Source organism: Cavia porcellus, unplaced genomic scaffold (genome assembly GCF_034190915.1).
Source record: "Cavia porcellus strain 051 isolate PalLab524CR breed Dunkin Hartley unplaced genomic scaffold, mCavPor4.1 scaffold_4, whole genome shotgun sequence".
Taxonomy (NCBI): domain Eukaryota; kingdom Metazoa; phylum Chordata; class Mammalia; order Rodentia; family Caviidae; genus Cavia; species Cavia porcellus.
The window spans coordinates 52,843,602-52,865,337 of NW_026947487.1; the positions used below are offsets into that span (position 1 = coordinate 52,843,602).

At 43.8% G+C, this 21,736-nt stretch overlaps 1 protein-coding gene across 5 annotated transcripts in view; it reads left to right on the plus strand.

Annotated features, from left to right (window-relative positions):
* Myo16 (myosin XVI) overlaps nt 1-21,736 on the plus strand; it is a 470,083-nt gene that overhangs the window by 196,305 nt on the left and 252,042 nt on the right. For all 5 annotated transcript variants that reach the window (XM_063247024.1, XM_063247026.1, XM_063247023.1 and 2 more), the window contains exons 7-9: nt 7,043-7,168; nt 16,419-16,494; nt 19,340-19,493. In XM_063247024.1, the coding sequence (XP_063103094.1) occupies nt 7,043-7,168; nt 16,419-16,494; nt 19,340-19,493 (356 nt within the window). The remainder of the gene's footprint in view (nt 1-7,042; nt 7,169-16,418; nt 16,495-19,339; nt 19,494-21,736) is intronic.

Genomic DNA, 21,736 nt, shown 5'->3' on the forward strand with positions numbered 1-21,736 from the left:
GAATCCAGAGTTTGGAATTGATTCATGGTCCAGTGCTGGGATTATGGGTGTGAGTGCTATACCCACTTAGAGTGGGCTGCCTGCACACCATATAAGGGAGGGAAAGAGGATCTCTCTCTCTCTCTCTCTCTCTCTCTCTCTCTCTCTCTCTCTCTCTCTCATTGCTTTTGCTGACTTCCACTGCCTTAGACGTTTGCCCCTCTGCCACTCCACCCTGCCTTGGAGCCAAGTGTGGGCTAAGGCCACTACAAACTGTGAGCTAAACTTCTGTCCCTTTCACTGTGGGTGTCAGCTATTTTGTCTAAGCAGTGAGAGAAAAGTAACTAAAACAACTCCTAACAGTTTTCATGAAAATGCATCTGTCTCAGCTGATCTGCCAGTTCAGAATGCCAGGGCTCACACACCTTAAGTGAGAACAAATTCAGTGGGGATATATTTTAAATTCTGCACCTAGATTTTTCTTTTTATAAAATACATGCATAAAATACAAGAATAACTTAAAAACAATCCTTGTTTTCAAGTTATCCATGCAAAAAACACACAAGTCTGGGTAGCAAAGGGCCTTCTAACTTCAAGATATCAGTCCCAGAAGAGAAAACACAGGAGGAATATGATGACATCAGGTACCATAGCAGAAACTGAAACAAGCATTTTGCATCCAACAGGGAACAAAAATGAGAGAGAATAAACCAGGAATAATATTTGCAAACAGTTTTTCAAAGTTTTAATATCTTCCAGAGGGAAATAGTGGACATCCTCGTGGGCTCACAGTTGGGGTTCTGGGGGGTGATTTCATGGTGGGCTCCTAGTGCTAACTTGGTATCAGGGGCAGGTCTGGTGTGAAGAGGCAATCCCAGGAGATGTGACCCGGAAGGATTCATCTCCCTCCCAGCTGCTCCTGACCTCCATCTCCCACCCTGCCACCCTGCCCGGGAGTCAGTTGCTCTGCACTGAACTGTGAGCCAAAACGAACTTCTCCTCCCTTGAGCTGTGGGTATCAGGTGTTATGTCCCAGTGGCAGGGAAAGTGACAGAGACAAAGGATGTGTAAGGATCATCAAATACTTTTATGCTGTCAAAAAAGTGGGAAACTGGGGCTGGGGATTTAGCTCAGTGGCATAAGCACCTGCTTTGCAAGTAGGCAGTCGTGAGTCCTATTCCTGGAACCTATAAAAAGGAAAAAGGCCAAAAAAAAAAAAAATAGGAAACCAAGAAATCCCCAGTGATGAAGAGTTGGATTAGGTACAATGTACCCGCATGACCATGTTCTGGGCTTTCCTGAGGCATCAGGGCAAGAAGGGACTGTCCTCGGTGCAGGGACCAGACAGCCTGTTGCCCACCCTGGGGCCCTGTCTTCAGGCTGGGATGCATGCTGGCTTCTCAGAGCTCCCCATCACCCTTTCACCCTCCTTAGTGCTCTTCCTGTGGATAGTGACAGTGCCATACTGTGGGTCACTGGCCCTGGGGATCCTGGGTATAAATCTCTCTGCTGCTAACTAAGGGACCAGTGATGCACAGGGTCTCTGTGTCAGAGTCCCACTTCATGTGGCTGAAAGGATGAGAAACACTCTGGAGGAATAAAGTAAGTTTTAGATCAGTGGATACACAAAGATCTTCATTTTATACAATCAGTGAGGATCAGGTGCACTCTAATGAGCTGAGTATGGGAAGCAGTTATCAGGAAATAGGTATCGGTATTTTTAAAGTCTTTCCTATGCCTTACACATCCTGTAAACTCTGAAAAAATAAATCCATACCAATTGAAATGTAGAAATTAGAAAAATATCCCCGGACTTCTGTTGGGTAGACAGATGTATGACGGGACAGAGGGTCTGGGCGGGGCCCAGCGGCAGGAATGTGGGCTTCTGTGAGCCCCAGAGCTGTGTTGGTTAAATCCAATCCTGAGCACAGGCTCACTGGAGAACCAGTGTTAAATAGATGACCATTGCTGGGGCTTCTTTTTTAACTATTGTTGAGGAGTAAAGTCTTTAAACAGTGTGCCATGTGTTTGGGGAAAGAAATTTAGAAATTATAACTTTGGGAAAGAACCTGTGGTCTGCAGTGCGTTTTCTAACAGCTAAAGCTGTCATCATTACGGGGCAGATGGTGAAATAGGCACAGAGAGACGGGCTTTGTCCTGCTTCAGTAGGAAGGTGGCCCCTTCGGCAGCCTGAGGACAGATGTTCTAAAGACCCAGTGGCTGTCCTTGGCCAGGATCCCTTGCCTGAGCACACCCTGCCTCAGTGGACTCTAGATCCCCAGGCATGGGACTGAGACTTCCCATGCTCCTGTGTGGGAGGTGCACTGGGTCCCCTGTGGGGCAGCAGCGTGAGCCAGGAGGCCAGAAGCCACATTCAGCACCTGCGTCTGTGCCGCTGGCTGTGAGCCCAGGGAGGACAGAAGTGCTCATAGATATACCACAATCCTCCACTATGAACGTAACACAAAGGAGCGTAAGCAGGCAAGGTGACTAACAGGAAGGAGAAATGTGTACGTTAACACAGCTACTGGTGAGATCACACCAGAAGGGCCTGGAGCATTCCCATGGCAATGTTGCCTCTGGCCTGAACACATTTGTGCCCACCATGTGCTGTTTAAAACCTGAGAATGGGCACAGCAAAAGCTTGTAGTCTCAGGCAGGATCTGCTTAGTCTGCATGCTAAATTCCTGAGCCACAGTTTCTCCATCAGTCAAATGAGGGCAGAACATTTCACAAGATGAGAAAACATGAGATGGGGCAGTAGTGATAATCTGTATGGGGCCAACTCGATGTCCTGACCTTTGCTGCAGCTGAATAGGTGACTTCCTAGGTCATAGGAATTGTGCTGCAGTCACACCCAATGTCTCCCTGGACCTGAAAGCAGGAGACTTTCTGGGACACCCTATAGTGACCAGCGGTTCACATGTGGGCATCTGACATCTACCGACCAGTCCACACACAGAGTGCAAGTAAACTTCCTTTCAGAAACCAGACTTGAATTTTTATCTTCTTAAACCAATCCAAGTGCATTCACTGGACCCTGAGTCCAGCAATTTGCTTACCATTCAGAGGTCAGTGAAACCCAAGTGAAGGCTCTCTACTGCTGACATCATGTGGTGAGGTTATTTTAAAATTATCTGATGGTGTAGGGAGCCTATTACACGGAGCGATGCTGTCTTCTCCTGAGATTTTCTTTTCGCAACTTTCTATTCCTATATTTTTGCAATAGCTATGCTGTCCTGGTTACTTTTTACTCGTTGCTGAAGCGAAATACCTGAAGCCCAAGTTGGGAAAGGAAAGGTTTATTTCTTACAGTTTTTGGAGGTTTCAGTCCACACTCAGCTGGTTCCAAGGCAGGCGGGCATGGCTGGGCCGCAGTTCATGGCAGCTGCAAACAGCAAGCAGGAACCAGCAAAGAGCAAGACACACCTTCTTCCTGCCATTACATCACATTCTGGCTCCACCCTTTTGTGGGTGGAGCACTGATACCATCAATCCAAGCATTAGACAATGAATGAATAACAAATACTCAATTCAAACTCGTGAGGCCTGGGGGCCACAGACATAAACCATGACATTCCACCCCTGGCCCCCAGGACTCATGTACATCCTTTATACAAAAGACATTTAGTCCACCTCCAAGAGTTTCCAAAGTCCTAATAGCTTCAGCATGGCTGAAATGTCCAAGTCCCAAGTCTCCTCCGAGATCTATGGTAAACTCTTAACTGTAACCCCCTGTACAACTGAAACAAGGTTAAACATTTCTGAAATGCAAAGGCACAAGATAAACATTACCATTCCAAAAGCTACAAACAGGGGAATATAAAGCATTGGAAACAAAGCAAGTCCAGCATCCAGCAGGACCAACATTAAGTCCTAGAGTTCCATGCTCAGCATCTGAAGCAATCTGGTTGCAAGCACCAAAAGGCTTGGATGCTTCCACCCCAACGGCACTTCTGGCAATTTCAACTCCTGCAGCTTTTCTCTTAAATCCTCTCTGCTCATTTTTTTTGTGGCTTTCCTTGGATCATCCACATTCCTGGCTTTTCCAAACTTCTAGGGTCTCCATTGCACCTTTGGCTTCACCTTTACATCTTCACAAACTGACCTCTCAGGGGCACACTGCTTGCCCTGCCAGGCCCTTTGCAATTGAGTTGGAAGCCATCTTACCCTCAGAATTTGTGCATTTTCCGTGCACCTAAAATCAGCACCTTGTTGATGCTGCCAAGGTTTGCTACTAGCTGGAGCAGTAGCCAGGCTTTTCTCTCTCTTTGCTGTAGGGGTCAGTTGCCTGGATTGCAGGGCTCTGTTTGCCTGATTGTGAGGAAAAGCTTCTCTATGTTGACACCATTCTGGAACCTCATGTGGCCTCTGTTGCCATCTTGGAACCTCATGTGGCCTCTGTTGCCATTTTGGAACCCGGTGCTCTGCAGCTTTCTCCTCTGAGCAAATGCCTTTACCTTAGTAGTGAGGCTGCAAAGGGTGGGGACCGGCTTCCTGGGATGCCCCAGGGCCATCTTTCTTATCTCTCCATTTCTCTTTAACAATCAAAATCTCAAGTCTATCTTTACAACCCACAGCCTTCCTGGCATTTTCCTTCTGGTCAAACACAGTATTGCAAATTATCCTGCTGGGCTCTTTGCTCTTGATTTGCAACATAAAGCTGGCTAAAAGCCACCAACAATAGCCATGCCACAGCCTCAATGTTTGATTGCTTTTTAATTTCTTTTTCAAGATTAATCAGTCATTGCCCTTTGTCTCAGTCTCAGGCAGTCTCTGGGCAGGAGCAAAATTCAGACAAACTTTCTGCCAAGCCGTAATACACATCATATGGAGTCCAACAACCAATGCAGTTCTTCTTCCCAGCAGAAACCTCCCAAGCCTGGTCTTTACCATCAGGCTTTCTATCAGTCTTCTGGTCTCCTTAGCTCTGACCAGAATCTCCTCTACAGAACAGCCTAAGCTGCTCCAGCTCTACTTATCCAGGTGACACGTCTGAACCTTTCCAAACTCTGACCACAAGCCATTTCCAAAGCCTCTCGAAAAACATCATTAGGTATAGTCACAGCAAACGACCCCACTCCTGGTACCAAATTCTGTCTTAGTTACTTTTTACTCATTGCTAAGGCGAAATACCTGAAGCCCGAGTTGGGAAAAGAAAGGTTTATTTCTTACAGTTTTTGGAGGTTTCAGTCCACACTCAGTTGGCTCCAAGGCAGGCGGGCATGGCTGGGCCGCAGTTCATGGTGGCTGCAAACAACAAGCAGGAACCAGCAAAGAGCAAGACACACCTTCTTCCTGCCATTACATCACATCCTGGCTCCACCCCTTTGTGGGTGGAGCACTGATACCATCAATCCAAGCACTAGACAATGAACAAATAACAAATGCACAATTCAAACTCATGAGGCCTGGGGGCCACAGACATAAACCATGACATACGCATACGCACCTCATGAGGCAGCTGGTCCATGTGTGCTGGGCTTCTGGACCCTCTGGACTTTCCTCTCCCCTTACTCCAGCCCTATCCCTCTCTCTCTTCCATTCTTTTCAAGGACCTGGAATGAAACTTTCCAGCCTGCAGACAGTGCAGACAACCAGCGTCTGGGGCAGCTTCTCCAGTCAGGGAGCCAGGACTGTTTCTCCTCTTGTCTTGGCTGCTTTACAGCCCAGCAAGGGGTAGATTTGGACATGTTTCCCAGAGCTGGGACCTGGTTCTGTTATGGGAAGGAATTCCTCTTCCTTCAGGGCTTTAAGTGGGCATCATTGCTACTGTTTACACACCCTAGAGCTCACAGGTTTGCCTTGACTCAGCTGTGTGGATTCCATTTCACACCAAAATTTAAAGTCCTCTGAAATGCAGATGTTACTGCAAATAGCAGAGCCTAATCTGCTCAGTGTTTACTGATTTCCTGAACAGATTTAGCAGTGAGCGAGCAGATTTAGAAGACAAATAGTTTTCTATGAGGAAAAGTAGATAAAATGGTATTTCTAAAATACTTGTGTACAGATTATTCTTGGTGCTGCTTAGAATATGAAGAGGATGAAATCTGAGTATAAGCAGTGGGAAAGATCTGTGTGAAATTTGGTCTAGGAATCCAGCTATGTGTTTGCTTTAAATTAGGTAAATTATTTGTTACTCCAATGAAGTTGCAAGTACAAGAAATAATAAAGTAAATCTACACTGCAGATTGAAGAGCATCTAAGTCCAAAGGCAGGAAAACAAATGTTCTGGTAAATTTTATCACTGCATATATTTAATAAATGTTTTTACTATATAATAAAAAAAGCTATAAAAGCCTTTGCTTCCAACCTTAAATGTCATTGGTTTCGCTGCTTTTAAGATAACTATTTCTTTTTCCTTTCACAATACTATGTTCTTTATCATGTCTATGAAATAAATCGCATACTTAGTAGAGTTTACTTAGAAAAGGCACTGCTGCCTTAGAAATGGAATTCCCTCACTTGTAAAATGTAAACACAAAGCTAGTGCTCTGAGTTCTGATCTCACTGTTGTGGACCCTACAGCTTCATCTCTGAACTTCAGGGTGCACTGAGGAAATGAAGCTGCGCACTGAACAATAGAAAGTGACCACAGAGTCAGCTTGAAGCTCACCCCATCCCTACACCCTCACCCTGGGCCTGGCACCTTCCACAGAAACAGAAATGTGCCATGGGTCATGTGTCAGGCTTTAGAGTTGTCTTTTAATTTCCTGAAATATTAAAGCTGCTCAGTGGTTCTTTGGCTTGTGGGCAGGAAGTAGGGAAATGCTGAATTATTACATTTTGCATTTTTAAATATTCAGATTCCAGAGGAGAATGGGAGAGGGTAGGAATTACAGACTCTCAAGGTCAGAGGGGAAATAATCATTAATATGTTTCAATAATGCATAATTTCTTTTAAAGAATGATGATCAATCAAAAAATTATATATATGTTCTTCTATTTTATGCTATTTGGGAGCCAACCTTTTGTGAAAACCCTCTCTGTGGACCACTGAATGTGTCCCACTGACCCACTGTGTTTTCCGCGTGTCCAACAGCAGCATGTGTTTTGGTTGCAGCTGCACATGGCGTGTGCCAGTGGCTACAAGGAGGTGGCCTTGCTTCTCCTGGAACATGGCGGAGACCTCAACGTCCCGGACAACCAGTACTGGACACCTCTCCACCTGGCAGCCAAGTATGGCCAGGTAAAGGGAGTTTCTAGATCACATCTGTGAAATCGTCTTCTCATCAGTGAATAATTTCATATTCAACTGTCACTGTGTTCTGAGTTATGTAGTAGTGATAGTATATTCTGAATTTTAATGGTGACTCTTTACGGTACAAATATTGAAGTATTTAAATAAAAATGTTTACTTTTACAAGGGCCCACAAAAATATGCATTCCTCACAACTTTGCATAGTTTAGTCAAAATTTCTGGACAAATAATCAAAATCATTCTTCATGGGAGAGCACTAGTACTCTTTCCTGAATGTAACACAAGACAGTTTCATGCATCTACCATAATTCTGTTTGTTTTTTACAGTGCATAGATTAAAACAAATTGCATTTTATGTACTATTTTTTTCCTATAAATTACACTTCATTTTCATGACTGAAGGGTGGACAGCAGATTTCTCTGAATAGATTGTTGGCTGTAGCTATTTATAAGTCAATTTCTCACTGAGTCCCTCGCATCCCGAGGAAGAAACAGAACCCAGAACTTAGAGAATTTACACAGGAGCACATGACACTGTTTCCAAAAATGCATTAGTATCAAAATTATAGTTCTAAAATACAGATACTAGTCTGTTAGAGTCTTGGCAACAGTATAAACAACAACCATTTTATGTGTGCTCTGATTTCAAAATAGTTTGGGGGTAAAATACCCAGTAAATTTAGAGTAAATTCAATGTCTTTGTTACTAACCAGTGTGAAAAATGTCTATCACAGTTGCCGAAATACTTAAAGGCACTTGCAAGTCAAGCACTATATATACCTAAAAAACAAAAACAAAAAGCCACCTTGGGAAGAGCTTTCAAACCAGTAAGAACATTTTTGCTTTGAAAACAGTGCCTGTAAGTGTGATTAATCTCATAAATGCAGGCAGCAGGCTGTGGAGCTGTGACTCGTGGGCTGGTTCTGTGGTTGGGCTGCAGACAGCTAAAACCTGGGTCTGATCTCATCTTGGTGGACACAGTGGACTCCGGACCAGGGTGTCAGGACACCCGCCACCATACCAGGCTCCTTGTCTAGCAAAGCAGCAAACCAGAACACCCTGGGTGAGGAGCTTACAGCAGACCATATGTTTTAGAAGAACCCAGCCCACTAGCTTTTCTGATGAAATGGTAATCAGCCCAATGTCCCGCTGTATTCAGGGATTGCTTCTGGGAATCCCTAAGTCTGGAAGCATTGGCCTGCTTGTTAGAAGGTACCCAAAGGAGAGGCATCCAGCTCAGTGATAGAACACCTGGGATCTGTCCCCTACAGAAGGAAAGAAGGGAAGGAGGGGGGAGGGAGGGATGGAAGACGGAATGCTAACGTAATTTGAAGCAAGTAAGGCCTAATTTCTGACTTTTTCTGTCTTTTAACCACTTTCATAAGACTAGATCACAAAAGCTTTCTAAAGTAAATAAATCACTAGACACACTGAAAAGATTTAATTCTTTTATGAGACTCTAGTGTATGAGTTTTGGTTTATCTGGTTGCAAGTCAAATTCAGTAGTTCCTATGAGTTGACATATTTTGTTGGTATTTTCATTTCTATGATCTCCATTTGGCTCTTTATTATAACTTCAGTTTCTTTGATAAATTTTTTTATTCATTTCAAGAGAATTTGTGGTTCCCCTATCGAGAGCTTCTTAAGAGAGCTGCTCACAGCCACTCCTGTGTATGCTCATGCTCTCTCCTCATTGTGACTTCCTGATCTTGATGTAACCAGTGGTTTTAATATTTCTTTGTTCATTCTGGGACTGCAGTCAGGCTTGGTCTTGTGTGAATCTATGTCAGCAAGTAGTCTTGTGTCTAGGTTTCACACTCGGGTCCTGGTCTCCTTTTGTGGACTGTGGTTCCAGGGACCAGTCTGTCTGCTTCATCTGCTGCCTCTGGATCACTGTTGCTGGAGGAAGTGGTTTCCCAGGGCAGGCAGCCCCTCAGCTCTGGGTGGAGTGAGGTAATTTCCAGAGGACAAGGGTCTCCCAGATTTGGGACAGATCCACTAGGGAATGATTCTGCTTGACCCCAACCCCCCAGTCAGCCCTGTAGGAAGGAAGTCTCCAAGGAAAGAGAGCACCAACCAGAATAATAACCAGAAGCTTATTACTGGTGGGATCATTTAGCTGACCTCACCTGATACACTTCATGGGATAGTCCAAACCAGGGAGGGAGAATCTGTACAGGCCACCATCTGTCTCTAGGTTAGGAATTGGGGATTGGAGGGTCTACCTTTGCCTTCCCTGTGGGTGGGGAAATGAGTTCCTGCCCATCAACAGTTCCTACCATCCAGGGTTCCTGAACCTGGATCCCATCTTCCTTTCAACATCTTAGTTAGTTCTTTTTTTTTTTTTATTAACAGTTTCATTCAGTGATAATTAACACATGAAGTTATATATATTTAAAGCATACCACCTGATATGTCCATACATATATACTTTGTTAAATGATCACGACACTCTGATTAATGTATCTATCACCTGACTTTTCTTTATTGCTGATTTTTGCATGTGTGCTGGCAGTGAGACAGTAGATCTCTCTTCTCAGTGCATTCCAGGTACACATTCAGCGGTGTAAATCATAGTCACCCTGCTCCAGAGCCCGATCTCTGAGGACAGATGGAGACCGAAGCTCCATTCCTCCCTAGTTCTGGACCATGCATCCCCCTCCCCGAGGCATTACCTCAAATTCAGCTTGCGGAAAAGGGACACGATCGTCTTCTGTTTTCACCCTGATCTGTGTCTAATCGATTCGTCGGTGTCGTTCATTCAAACAGAGCAAGTGGCCAGCTGCTCTCCTGCCTCTTCCTGGCATTCCCGGTACCCTGTGTCTAGAGACTCTACCCGCAGGGTGGTTTGAGCTGCTTGAGAAGAAATCACCCTTAACTGCTCTGTGTGTCCCCACATCCATCCTGGCCCCACTGGCATCCTCTACCAGGCTGCACTGTCCTCCCCCTGTCTGGTCTCCACACAGTGGCCACGGTCACTCCCCTGCACACACAATCACACTGTGTCCACTTGTGATTTCCTTTCCAGGCTATGAAGTTAACTATGACTCCATAGCACACTGGGTAAGCCCCCAAGTCACAGGGCCCCTGCTTAGTTCACCCATGGTGCTTCTTCCTCACCCCACTATTTTGTTTTTGTTTTTGTGTTTTTGAGCCAGCGTCTATGCAGTTATGCAGTGCAGGCTGGCCTTGAGCTCACTTTGTAGCCCAGGCTGGTCTTGAACTCACAACTATTCTCCTGCCTCAGCCTCCCACTGTGGGACTACAGGTGTGCTGAGTGTGGGCATATGGGGGCACAAGGGCCACAGCTTTGGGGTTCCTGGAGACCCACAGCAGTGTCATTTCCCCTCATGCAGTGACCTAAAAACCCCTGAACATCTGAGCCAGGGTATGTGTTAGTTCTGCTCATTGCAACTTTTTAAAATTTTTAAAGAGATACTTGAAGTGCCTATCAAAGAATTAACTTGCTAAAGTTAACTGAACTGAAATAGAAGTATCTAAAATAAATGAATAAAGTCTGTGGCCAGGAATTTAAATTTCAGCTATTCACTGTTCCCTTTTTACACTGACACACATGCATACACACACACACACACACACACACACACACACACACACACATGACTGTGCACTCACATGTGAGTGGATTGCCTCCAGCCCTCTGGCTGCTTCTCAGGTCTCCTTGGTGGTGGAGATGATTTTCCTACCTGCAGTCTCTGATGAGGTGCACACAGGGCTTCCAGGGAGAGTGCACAGGAACTAGCCCCGCCAGTTTCCCGCAATTCTGCCTCCCTGATTTCTAATGGAGGCCCGTGGGAAATACTGATTTTACAGTCAGAGAGGAATTTCCCTGTGGGACAAGATCCCCATCCCACATGAGTGTTTGCTTTTATGGGCCCAAAATAAAATGAAATCACTTTTATTGTCAGAGCTTTTATGGAGAATGTATTTGCTTTTATTACTTAAATGGTTTCTGTATTTAAGATTTAGAGAGAGAAGGTTGCAGGCAGACTCCCCAAGTTGGATGTAGAAGTACAACATAATTATTAAACCTTGAGATTTTTAAAAGGGTAAAATCTTTTTTGTTTACTGTGTTCTTTTTAACTTGTGGTAAACAAAATCAATTTTACCCAATTGTTGGTTTTCCTTATCTTCTTTTCTTCATTTCTCCTAGCTCTGTCCCTCTGTCTTTCCCTCTATCCTTTCTTTCTTTCCTTCCTTCTGCCCATCCTCCCTTCCTTCCTTCCCTGTGGTTTGAAAAACACAGGCTCTCTAACATCCTTAATATAAAACAAAATTCTGACTTGAAACTGTTTTAATATTCTGAGAATATGCTATGTAACTTTTTATCTTTCAGGCTTTAAAAGAACATTTCTTTCCTTAGTACTAGTAAACTATATACTTGAAAATCAAAATAAGCTTCCAATTATCTGGCCCTGCTGTAAAAACATTTATTACTAAAACAATTTGTATTATGAAAAACCTAACATTAATTTGAGCAAACCTAACGGACATTTGCCAATGAAGTACACAAGTGAAACCTAGGAAGTTTTATAGAAAGAATACTGACCAAATCTATATTTGATATTTGACTTCAATTAATAATTGACATTTTAGGATCCCTGAACAGGATGCCCAGAAGGGCTAAAGAATGTCACAGAAAATATTATAAAAGAAAAAAAAAAGTTGAAGAAGCCAACCCCATGTGAGTCAGTATAATAAAGCAAGAAATAGAAATGAAATACAAAAAGGGAAAAAGTATAAAAATTCTAGAAGAATCGCAAAGTAGTTTTTAAAAATTAAAATTATTCAGTGAATTTGCTCACAGTAACAGTACAAAAGCAAAGCAAGGAATGATACAGGTCTCGCACAGTATTACATGATCCATGTAACAAGTCGTGTGCAAGATCCCTGTGCTGAAAACTGCTCACACTTACAGTGATGGCTGAGAGTGGATGGATGAGTCTCGTTCACGGGCTGAGACAGAACCTTAGACACCGCTAACGGACCAGGGGACCCAGCACTGTGATTCTAGACATGTAACACCATAAACCCTGGGACCTGCCGTGGCCCTGCCTTTCCAAGCTGAAGAACTTTTGGCTTAAGTTTAAGATCATGATTTGGGAAAATTTTCTTGGCTCATCCATCTGGGACCCTGTAATCCCACAGGTCCTTGTCAGAAGCAGAAACCCATGCTTTGCTGAGAGTCAGAGGAGGGTGACTTTGGACAGTGACCCCAGGGGTGCACTGTTGCTTCTCAAGAGATGAAAGAGAGGGCAGTGAGCCAGCCTGCGGGCCAACTCTGCAAGCCAAAGCTGGGTTCCCCCCTGCACAATAGGAGAACCTGCACTCACACCACCCTGACTTCAGCCCAGGGAGCTAACGCAGCGACAGGAGTGAGCGTAAGGTGTTGCATTTTGATGGTTTAAGCCACTGCCTTTATGGTAATTTGTATGGTCAGCCACTCAAAGCTACTATAGTTTATATCATTTCCAGCAAAGCACTAACTGCTTTTCTTATAGAAATAGAAATGTTCCTTCTAAAACTTACATGGAGGTGCAGAGGACCTGTAACAAACTTATCTTGGCAACAATTTCAAAAACAGAGACTTTTTCAAGATTTACCATTATTCACTTGAAAGATGCTAAGACTTACTAAAAGCTGCTTTGATTAAGGTAACTAGGAAATTCAGTGGTGACAGAATATTAGATCAATGGAACCTAAAGTCAGGAATCGAGTGGGTAGAATGTATCTGCAATCGATTTGCTACAGAGGCCACAAAGCAATTCAATAAAACAAAGAACCTTTACAATACTGTCACTGGGAAACAAGCAGACCAGCTGGGCTTTACAGTCCACTTACAAAGCATCCTGCGAGAGGACCCATGAATGGAAAAGTTAAAATATTAAAAGTTTAGAAGAAAATAAAGTATTTCCATGATCTTTGGCTAGGTGAAGGGTTTTTTGGACATAAAAGATATAACCACAAAAGACATCTTTAAGAAGTTAAGTAGGCAAGTCATAGAACACAAGGAAATGTATGTAAGTTCCAACTGAAAAATATTTCCAGAACATGTAATGAATACGTACAGAACCAATGATAAAAAGATTTTAAAATTCACTAATAAGTGGAAGAAAAATCTTCATTAGACACTTCGTAAAATATAGAAGGGGTCACTGAGCACATGAGAAAGTGTTCAGCATTGTTAGTTGTGAGGGAAATGCAAATTAACTTGTAAGGAAATATCTCCTCACAGCTGGCATTCATAGCTAAAATTGTTCTAAAATGACAATGTCAAACGTTAGAGAGGTGTGACACACAGTAGCTGGTGAGGATGTAAAATGCTAAAGTCCCTTTGCAAAGGTACCTGGCAGTTCTTTAAAAGATGAAATTATACTTACCGGGTCACCCAGGATTCTACTCCTAGCGTTTTCTAAAGGAAAATGAACACCTACGCCCATCAGAATGACAAATGTCCATGACAGCTTTGTTCAAAAGACAGCAAGGGACCACACACATTAATGCAGTGGAGGACACTGCAGCCATAAAGGAAAAAAGTAAGAACATGTGGGGAAATGGGTGATGCCAAGAATGCTGGGAAGCAGCTGAGGTCCTTATCCACTGCCTGCTTACCTGTCCGTCTTGCTGAACTCTGAGAAATTCAGTGAAGCTTAAGAATCGGCAAAGCAGCCCGAGGTGGTGCCAGCACAGTGGGGGAGAGGGGGTGACATGGCACATGGCACGTGGAGGCATGGCCGTTCTAGACTTCAGGTGTGGTGCAGTTTACCTGTTTGGTCAGACTTCTACCGCTGTTCGCTTAATGTCTGTGCATTTTAACTACACTTAAATTATTTCAAAAGGAATTAAGCTGTGTTATGTACATGTACCAATTCCTCCCAAGGAATATAGCATGCAGATATATACCAATAAATGAAAAGTGAAAAACTACAGTAAAAGACGTATTAAAAAATACACTTAATAAGTTTCTCATTTCCAGACTAACAAGTGAGCTGATTTCATCTAATTTTGTGGTCTAATTTCTATTAGTGGTATGCAGTGACAATTATCAAGTGCAAATGAGCTGTTTTTTCTTGAAGAAGCATGCATTTTCTGAGAACCTACTTCATAAATAAGGAATGAAATCATCCTGACAATTTAAAGCCATTTAGAGCAAAATCATAATGAAGGTGATACATTATGCATATCTCTGTATGCAATACAGAAAATATGGTGCTTTAATGGAAATGTGTGGCCTTTAACACTGTAAAGAGAATAATAAGTCTCTATGTTATGAATGCTTCAAAAAGAAGGTGCTAAATGCTGAACATAATGTTTGCAAGAGGTTAATAAAATAAGCACAGTAAATGTACAAGGTTTAAAATCAGAGTGAAAAATATCAAACCAAACAGTAAGAAGAACCAGTAGTTTCCAAAATTTGTTTGTTTTGATTGAGATGAGCCATGTTCTGCAACTTTTTATCCGATAAGGGAGAGATTAAAAAAGAGAATGCAAAAATATCTGTGACGTGCATGCGAAGCGAAATTAGCCACATAAACAGTGCCGCTGTGGAAAATGCGGTGAGGAAAAGGATGAGGAACAGCCCCGCCTCTGCCTCTGGGTTCTACAGCAGGTCTGGTGCGGGCTGTGAAGGCCACGCGCGAAGCGCTGGCAGCCTCCGCCTTTGGTGAGGACCGGGTCTCTGATGCAATAGGCCTGAGCCAGTTCTTTGATTATGCAGGAGCCAGGGCTTGGCCTGAGCCAGGAAGGAGTGCGAAGGTGTCAGGGTGGAAGGGCCTGGGTGTCCGCTGTCCACTTCTCAGCAGCAAAGCCTCCTTGGCCTGCGTCTGCCCTAAGCCCCCACTGCCTAATCCTACCGCCCAGAGGCTTAAGGTTTAACCAGAACTGTGGAGGGGCACAAATGCTCAGACCCCAGCGATTGATCGCCAGCGGTGTTAGGCCGGCCAATCTGAAGAGTCCAACAAACAGAAAACACTAGGAAATCATGACTTAGGAAGGTGACCCAAGACCAGCAGGCAGCCTGGGAGGCCTGTGGGGCTCAAGGCTTTCATTTTCAAAGCAGAACGGTTTGGGGTCCCAAGGACTCACTCCATGGCTCTAGGAACCTGGTGACCTATAAAAATGCCTGACTTTAAATCTGTTGCACAGAGGGTGGAGCAGTCAGAGCCCAGTTGAAGTAGGTGTATAAATTAAGTGACCATTCTGCAAAAGAAAAAATTGGGGCTACTCAAATTCTGCAATGACTTCTCTGCTGGTGTCCTGGCCCATTTGGTTTGGTACAGGCATCCGGCCTGTGTGCACCAAGAACAGTTATGTGACTATACAAAAAATACACATTAACCTCAAACATATGATATTTCGAAGCTAAGTGAGTCCCTTGGAATGGCTTGCACATGCACTAAGACGAAGGCGGATAAACTGTGCAATTCTGAGCAACCAAGAAAGTAAGGAAGCCATGGCTAAATTCACCTTGTAGGATCCCCAGAGTGATGGTGGTGAAGAGGCGGAGAGGCATCTGCAGACCAGAGTTTCATTTTGTGGGTGTAATGGGCAGGTGAACCTCAGTGCAGGTGAGGTGCGCTTCCCTGTGTATTACTAAGCATGGAAAGATAACATCATCCCCAAATCCCTGATGTTCGTCAACTCTGGGAAATTGAGAGGGGCGGTTTTGGGGATAAATGGACAAAGATACTTTTAGTGCCATATTATTAAAGATCAGGTACATTGAGTCTAACTATTGGCCTTTCACTGTTACATAAACATCATGTATGGGTACACTCACATGTATATACTTTGTGTGCACATGTTGATTTGAAGTACATTAACTTTCATCAGGGGATGAGTAAAGAGTTCTTCAATAAAATGTAAGTTCAAATTTTCTAAATATTGGACATGGCTTTCTAATGTCCCAAATGCTATCAAGGAGAGAAGGTGCCAATGAGTTAGACTTTGTCCAGTTGCTAAAGCAAAAAGAAGACATCATATGCCATTTAATTCCTCACAGAAAATAATCCAAGAGCACCCTAAAAGGTATCAGGTATCTCCCTCAAACCCTCAGTAACCCACCCCATGCACCTTGCTGAGGGCTTTCCTAGTGGGGCGCGGTGCAGGGAAGGCTTCGCAGTGCTCCCTTCCCAGGCCGGGCTGGAGAGCGGGCAGCTGTGCACCCCTGACCGCTGAGCTGCGAGGTGTTTCCTCTGCAATTCTCTCTGTGTTGCAGACGAACCTGGTGAAGCTGCTTTTGACCCATCAGGCAAACCCGAAACTCATGAACTGCAATGAAGAGAAGCCGTCAGGTAGGTGAGGGTGGTACGGGTATTTAGATATGGGAAACAGAGGCTAGCATCTCATGGTAATTTATAAACTTTGTAATGTGGATGTAAGGTTACTTATTCTCTAAAGAATATTTTTAGGGGGGCTGGGGATTTAGCTCAGTGGCATAAGCGCCGGCCTTGCAAGCAGGCAGTCGTGAGTTCGATCCCCGGTACCAATAAAAAGGAAAAAGACAAAAAAAAAAAAAAAAAGAATATTTTTAGGGGCTGGGGATTTAGCTCAACAGCATATGCTTCTGCCTGGCGAGTGCAAGGTTGTGAGTTTGATCCCTGCACACACACACACAAAAAGATTTTTATAACTATCACTGCCTTTTCATGTATTCATGTGTTTAATAAATAGATCACATTGGTCTCGTAGTGTTAAAGTCTAATAACAAAATATCTCATAGTTAATTCCCCAATTTTAAAAGCAGAAATTTAAACACCGAGAAGAATCTAGCATACATAACACAGAGTATAAAAAATGTTTAAAGGTAACGACTAATCTGCATAACTGAATAAATCTATTTATTGATCTTGTTGCTGGGTCGCTACCAACCTAAAACCTCTTAGGAGTTCGTATGGATGAGTACTGGGAGTACAATTATTTCGAAAATCTCTAATTTAAGCCAAAATGAAGGAATTTGTTCTGTTTTTTATTTTATGGGTATCAAATGATTGCTTATTGTTTATTGAACTTCTCCGCTAAATCTGCTAAAATTACAAAAAACAAAAGAACTACAATAGCTAAGGAGTCTCAAACTTCAGATTTGTGCTGGTGAGGGTGACACTGACTCTTTAACACGGCCTAACTATACGGCAAATATTAAATAGGCAAAACAATGTGGTAGCTTTTGGTTTAATCTTTTCTTTATTGTACTTACTCCATGGCATCCTCCCTGTCTAGTTCCTTTGGGGCCATGTCGTCACTTCCTGTCCTAGATTCTTTCCAGACAAGAAAAGAGATGGCCGACTCTGGACCACAGGGACTCCCTCCCTCTTGTTTTTCCTCTTTTAAGCCACTGTCAAATGTCCCAGTCAGTACCCAATGCCAGTGGTCCAGGAAGCAAACAGACTTCTAATGTCCCTCTGCCCTGGTCACCTCAGCCTGGGGCAGGAAGACTCTGCCCTGTGGCTTCCACTGCCCTGGTCCCGCAGAGTTGGCCACCAGCCCACTACCCTCTCACATCTGGACACACAGTATCAAGGCCATTGTGGACCCCCAGACATCCTCATTAGTTAAATACTTCCTTCACACACAAGGAACAAAGAACTGGGATGCAGTGAGAGATTCCAAGTAAACGCAGGACATCTGAGCACCTAACCAGTGGGCAAGAAGAATGGAGCAGCAAAAAGGGTAGTGCAGGAAGTAGTGACCCAGGCATCCCTAGGACAGCTGAGCATGTGACAGTCCACGTCGCTGCTGTGTTACATGCTCATCACTTTGTGGCTCTTTAATTTCCATACCTTGGGAAAAAGTAGTTGGTGATGTAACTTTTAGGGGGGCTAGAAACTTAGAGTCCCAGCATGAGGAAACCGAGCTCTCTCCCATTCCCACGTGTACCAGCCCGTAAGCCATGAGGCTCAGCTGTCCACAGAAGTGGTCGTGGGAGTTCGTGGCTGCCTGTGTCACCACGGGACTCAGTCTCCAGATCTGATAAAGACTCAGATTTGCTAAGTGTAACTGTTCGATGTGTATCTGTGTTGCTCCCACATATGTTCAAGCATCGTTGTCTGGGTGTCCTTGTTAAGGAAATGTATCAGTTGATGTTCCAAAGGAACAAACAAGGTCACGGAAGGAGGCGGGAGCCACTGTGTGGATAACAGACCTGAGTGTGTTCGCACATCCTTCCAACCACTTGGGGGAGCGTGGAGACGGTGCTTACTGGGCGGGGTGGTGTTCTATCACATCCCAGGCCTGGGAACATAACAACAGGAGGATGAAAATATATGGTGGATGTTTAATATTTTACCAGAAAAAAAAAAAAACTATATTAGAATAAAGAACACTGCCATGAATCCCTCAACACCCCCACACTTTAAACACGCTCATCCCATTGTTCTTGCTAGTTTCTGAAGCAGCTCTGGAGTCTTCTTCCCTGGTGTTTTACCAGGTGTGATCATAGAGATGGTGAATGTTCCTGCCAGCTGCCACTTACCTGAAAGGCAGGCTCATAAAAACATGGAAGTATTCCCCTTGTCCACCTTATTCCCTGGATTGGCCACCAGGTGACTTCTGGCTCTTCTCAAGTTCAAATTGTTCACAAAAAGATTCTGAGTCCATTCAGGACCCTGAGGCAACCAGGACAGCGCAGCTAAAGACCCTCAGGAAAGAGGATACCAGAGCTGCTGCAGGAAGAGGCAAGAATGACGGGATCAATGCATTTCATGCAAAGAGGAATAATTTGAGGGGAATTGATGACAGTGTGTCTTTTACTGTAATACATTTTTACTTTAAACTTTCACTATTTTAGGATCATACCTGTATCCTCATAATTTTGACTCACAGTCAGCAAGACACAAGAGAAGTTTTAGTGGGAATGAAATGACGCTAATACTCTTCATGATTTTCCGTTTCACACATCACCATCCTGTGTATATTACCTTCATATTTTTCCCTTGTAATTAAATGTGCTTCTGAGGTAAGACAAGGTGGTGTTTTTAAAAGGCAACATGGCAATTTTATCCACACCATTGCTTTCTAATGTGCGTTGACTTGCTTCATGTGCGATAAATGCAGTCCTCTTCAGCATGTCTGGGGTACTAAGGCAAATACACTCCGGGCTTTCACCTCAACCTTGTCTGACTTCATGGTTGTTTCCTGTAGACATCGCTGCCTCTGAGTTTATCGAGGAGATGCTGCTGAAGGCCGAAGCTGCGTGGGAAGAAAAGACGAAAGAGCCCTTATCTCCTCCCTCCCTAGCCCAAGAGGAGCCGTATGAAGAGATCCTACGGGAGCTCCCAGCGCTGCCCAGCAAGCTGTGAGTGTCCCCCTCCTCCTGTGGGCTCGGGCCTGGTCCCAGGAGCCAGCTGCTCCCTGCCCTCTAACCTCCACTCACCACCCGCCTGTGGCAAGTGGCTCTCTCAACTGGGAGTTTGAAAACTTGAACCTGGTTATTAGCCCATCCCCAAAGTGGATGCTGATAGTGACAAGAGCTTCCTTTGCATCGCTTAGCAAAGTCTCCTGAGTTTAAACCGCCCATGTTAGTTATCTGCTCGGCTTCAGATCAAAGTCTTCTTTTAGGTTTGGCTACCTGACTGCAAGATTTCCAAAGCCTACTTCTTCATGGCTGCCTTTCTTAAAGTAGGGCTCAGAAATAATACATTTTTTTCTTTTTATATAAAACTAATAATTTCTCATCTGAAATATCTCCTGTAAAAGGATATTTCTTCTGGCTTAAAGATGTCACGTGCTGAATGGAAACTCATTCTGTTGAAGGTCTGAGGAAGCCTGGCATACTGGCTGATGTGGATGGCAGGCCACAGCTCACCTGCTAGTTGACATTGAGCTCACTGGGGAGATGTTCATTAAACCCAGGAAACAGGGCAGCTTCCCTTCCAAAGCTCCTCTCAGCCACCATAGGGGTGTGTGTGTGGTGTGGGTATATGCATGCATCTATGATGCACATGATTTTGTATGTCACACACATACACGTGAAATGATCAGAACATGCAGCTCTCAAGAGCAAACTTGGACTGACACTTGCCAGGGCTCTTGCGGGGCTGTGGGCTATGACTTATCTTGGATAAGGGGGGATACTTTGGTGATGATGGAAATATGTTAGAGAATATGGTTGTTGGGGTAACACTAATTTTGAATATGCTGAAACCCAGTGATCTTTAGATTTCATAGGTGTGAATTTTATATCTCAATAGAGGAAATCAGTACATTGAAAATACATTTCAGGTCAAAGTTCAGTCGGCTACTGTATATTCCAACAGTGGGACCATGAGGTGAGACCTCGTATCTCTAAGTCTATTTCCCGTCTGCCAGAAAGATTATGTCTAATGCCTTGGTGTATTTGAGGATGACAGGTAAACAGGCCACCTAGGTTTTCAGCAACCCGAGGAGCAATCGGCTGTGAAGGACAGAGGTGAAAAGGCATTGCAATATTTCCACTGGACAGGAATTGCCACAAACCTTTAGCATAATTGAGGCCAAGGCGGCAGCCACCACACAGCAAAGGACCCTCTGGACAGAGGCTCCACCACTGCCTCAGACACGAGGGGCGACACGTGGGTTTGTGGTGGGGGCTGGAGGAGGACTTAGGGTGATGTGCTTTTTACTATAAGAAAATCATTGTACATCTAAATGCTCACCAAAGTTTAAATCAAACAGCACCTGTGGACCTCAGTTAATACTAAAATATATTCACTGTTGAATTTAATTGTGTGATAAAGGCACTTGGTTTTTATATCAGACTCTGTACTGAGGATTTGCAGTCCGTCACACACTGTCTGCTAAGTCCTGCTAAGAGTGTAACATTTCCCTGTGGTCCCAGGACAGGGAAGGGACAGTTCCACTCGGGTCCTGCCTGTCAGACCCCAGAGCTGTGATCCCAATACCACAGTTCCCTTCGGCCATGCTCACAGCAGGGAAAACGGTGTCAGGTCTCGGGAGAGAGGAGGAGATCATGAAGGTAATGCTCGGTGTCCAGTGGGAAGGGCTAGGAGATAAAATGTATCATGTGTAATGTGCTTACAACTTACATGATTACACTGGCATTTTACTGAACAAGGGGAAAGTGATACAAATATTTTGCATGGAAGAATTTTACCTTCCAAAGTAGTTGTGAGAATCAATACCAAGTGTAGTGTGCTCTCCTGTAATTCCAGGGCTCCAAGGAAAGAGATATTAAAACATAAAACAAATTAAAGGCTCAATTAAAACCAAGTTATGTTGGATGAATATTAGTGTTTATATGTGCCTGTAGTTCTATTTTTGGTTCCTAATTTATTTACAAATAAAGCAGATAAATAATCTCCCTATGCTTTTCATTCTGTTCTTATATTATTGACTGAATAATAGATTAATCATGTTAAAAACAGTTTAATCAATGACTTACTTGTCCTACACAGTTAAGTACATGGTGTAATTACATTATTTTCTTTTGCCTCTCTGATCAAAGTGTAGACAATCTAAACTACATTACGCACTGAAGAGTGGCTTGCTTTACTTTGTAGTTTACTATTACTTTCCCTCGGAGATGGAATTAGCAGTTAA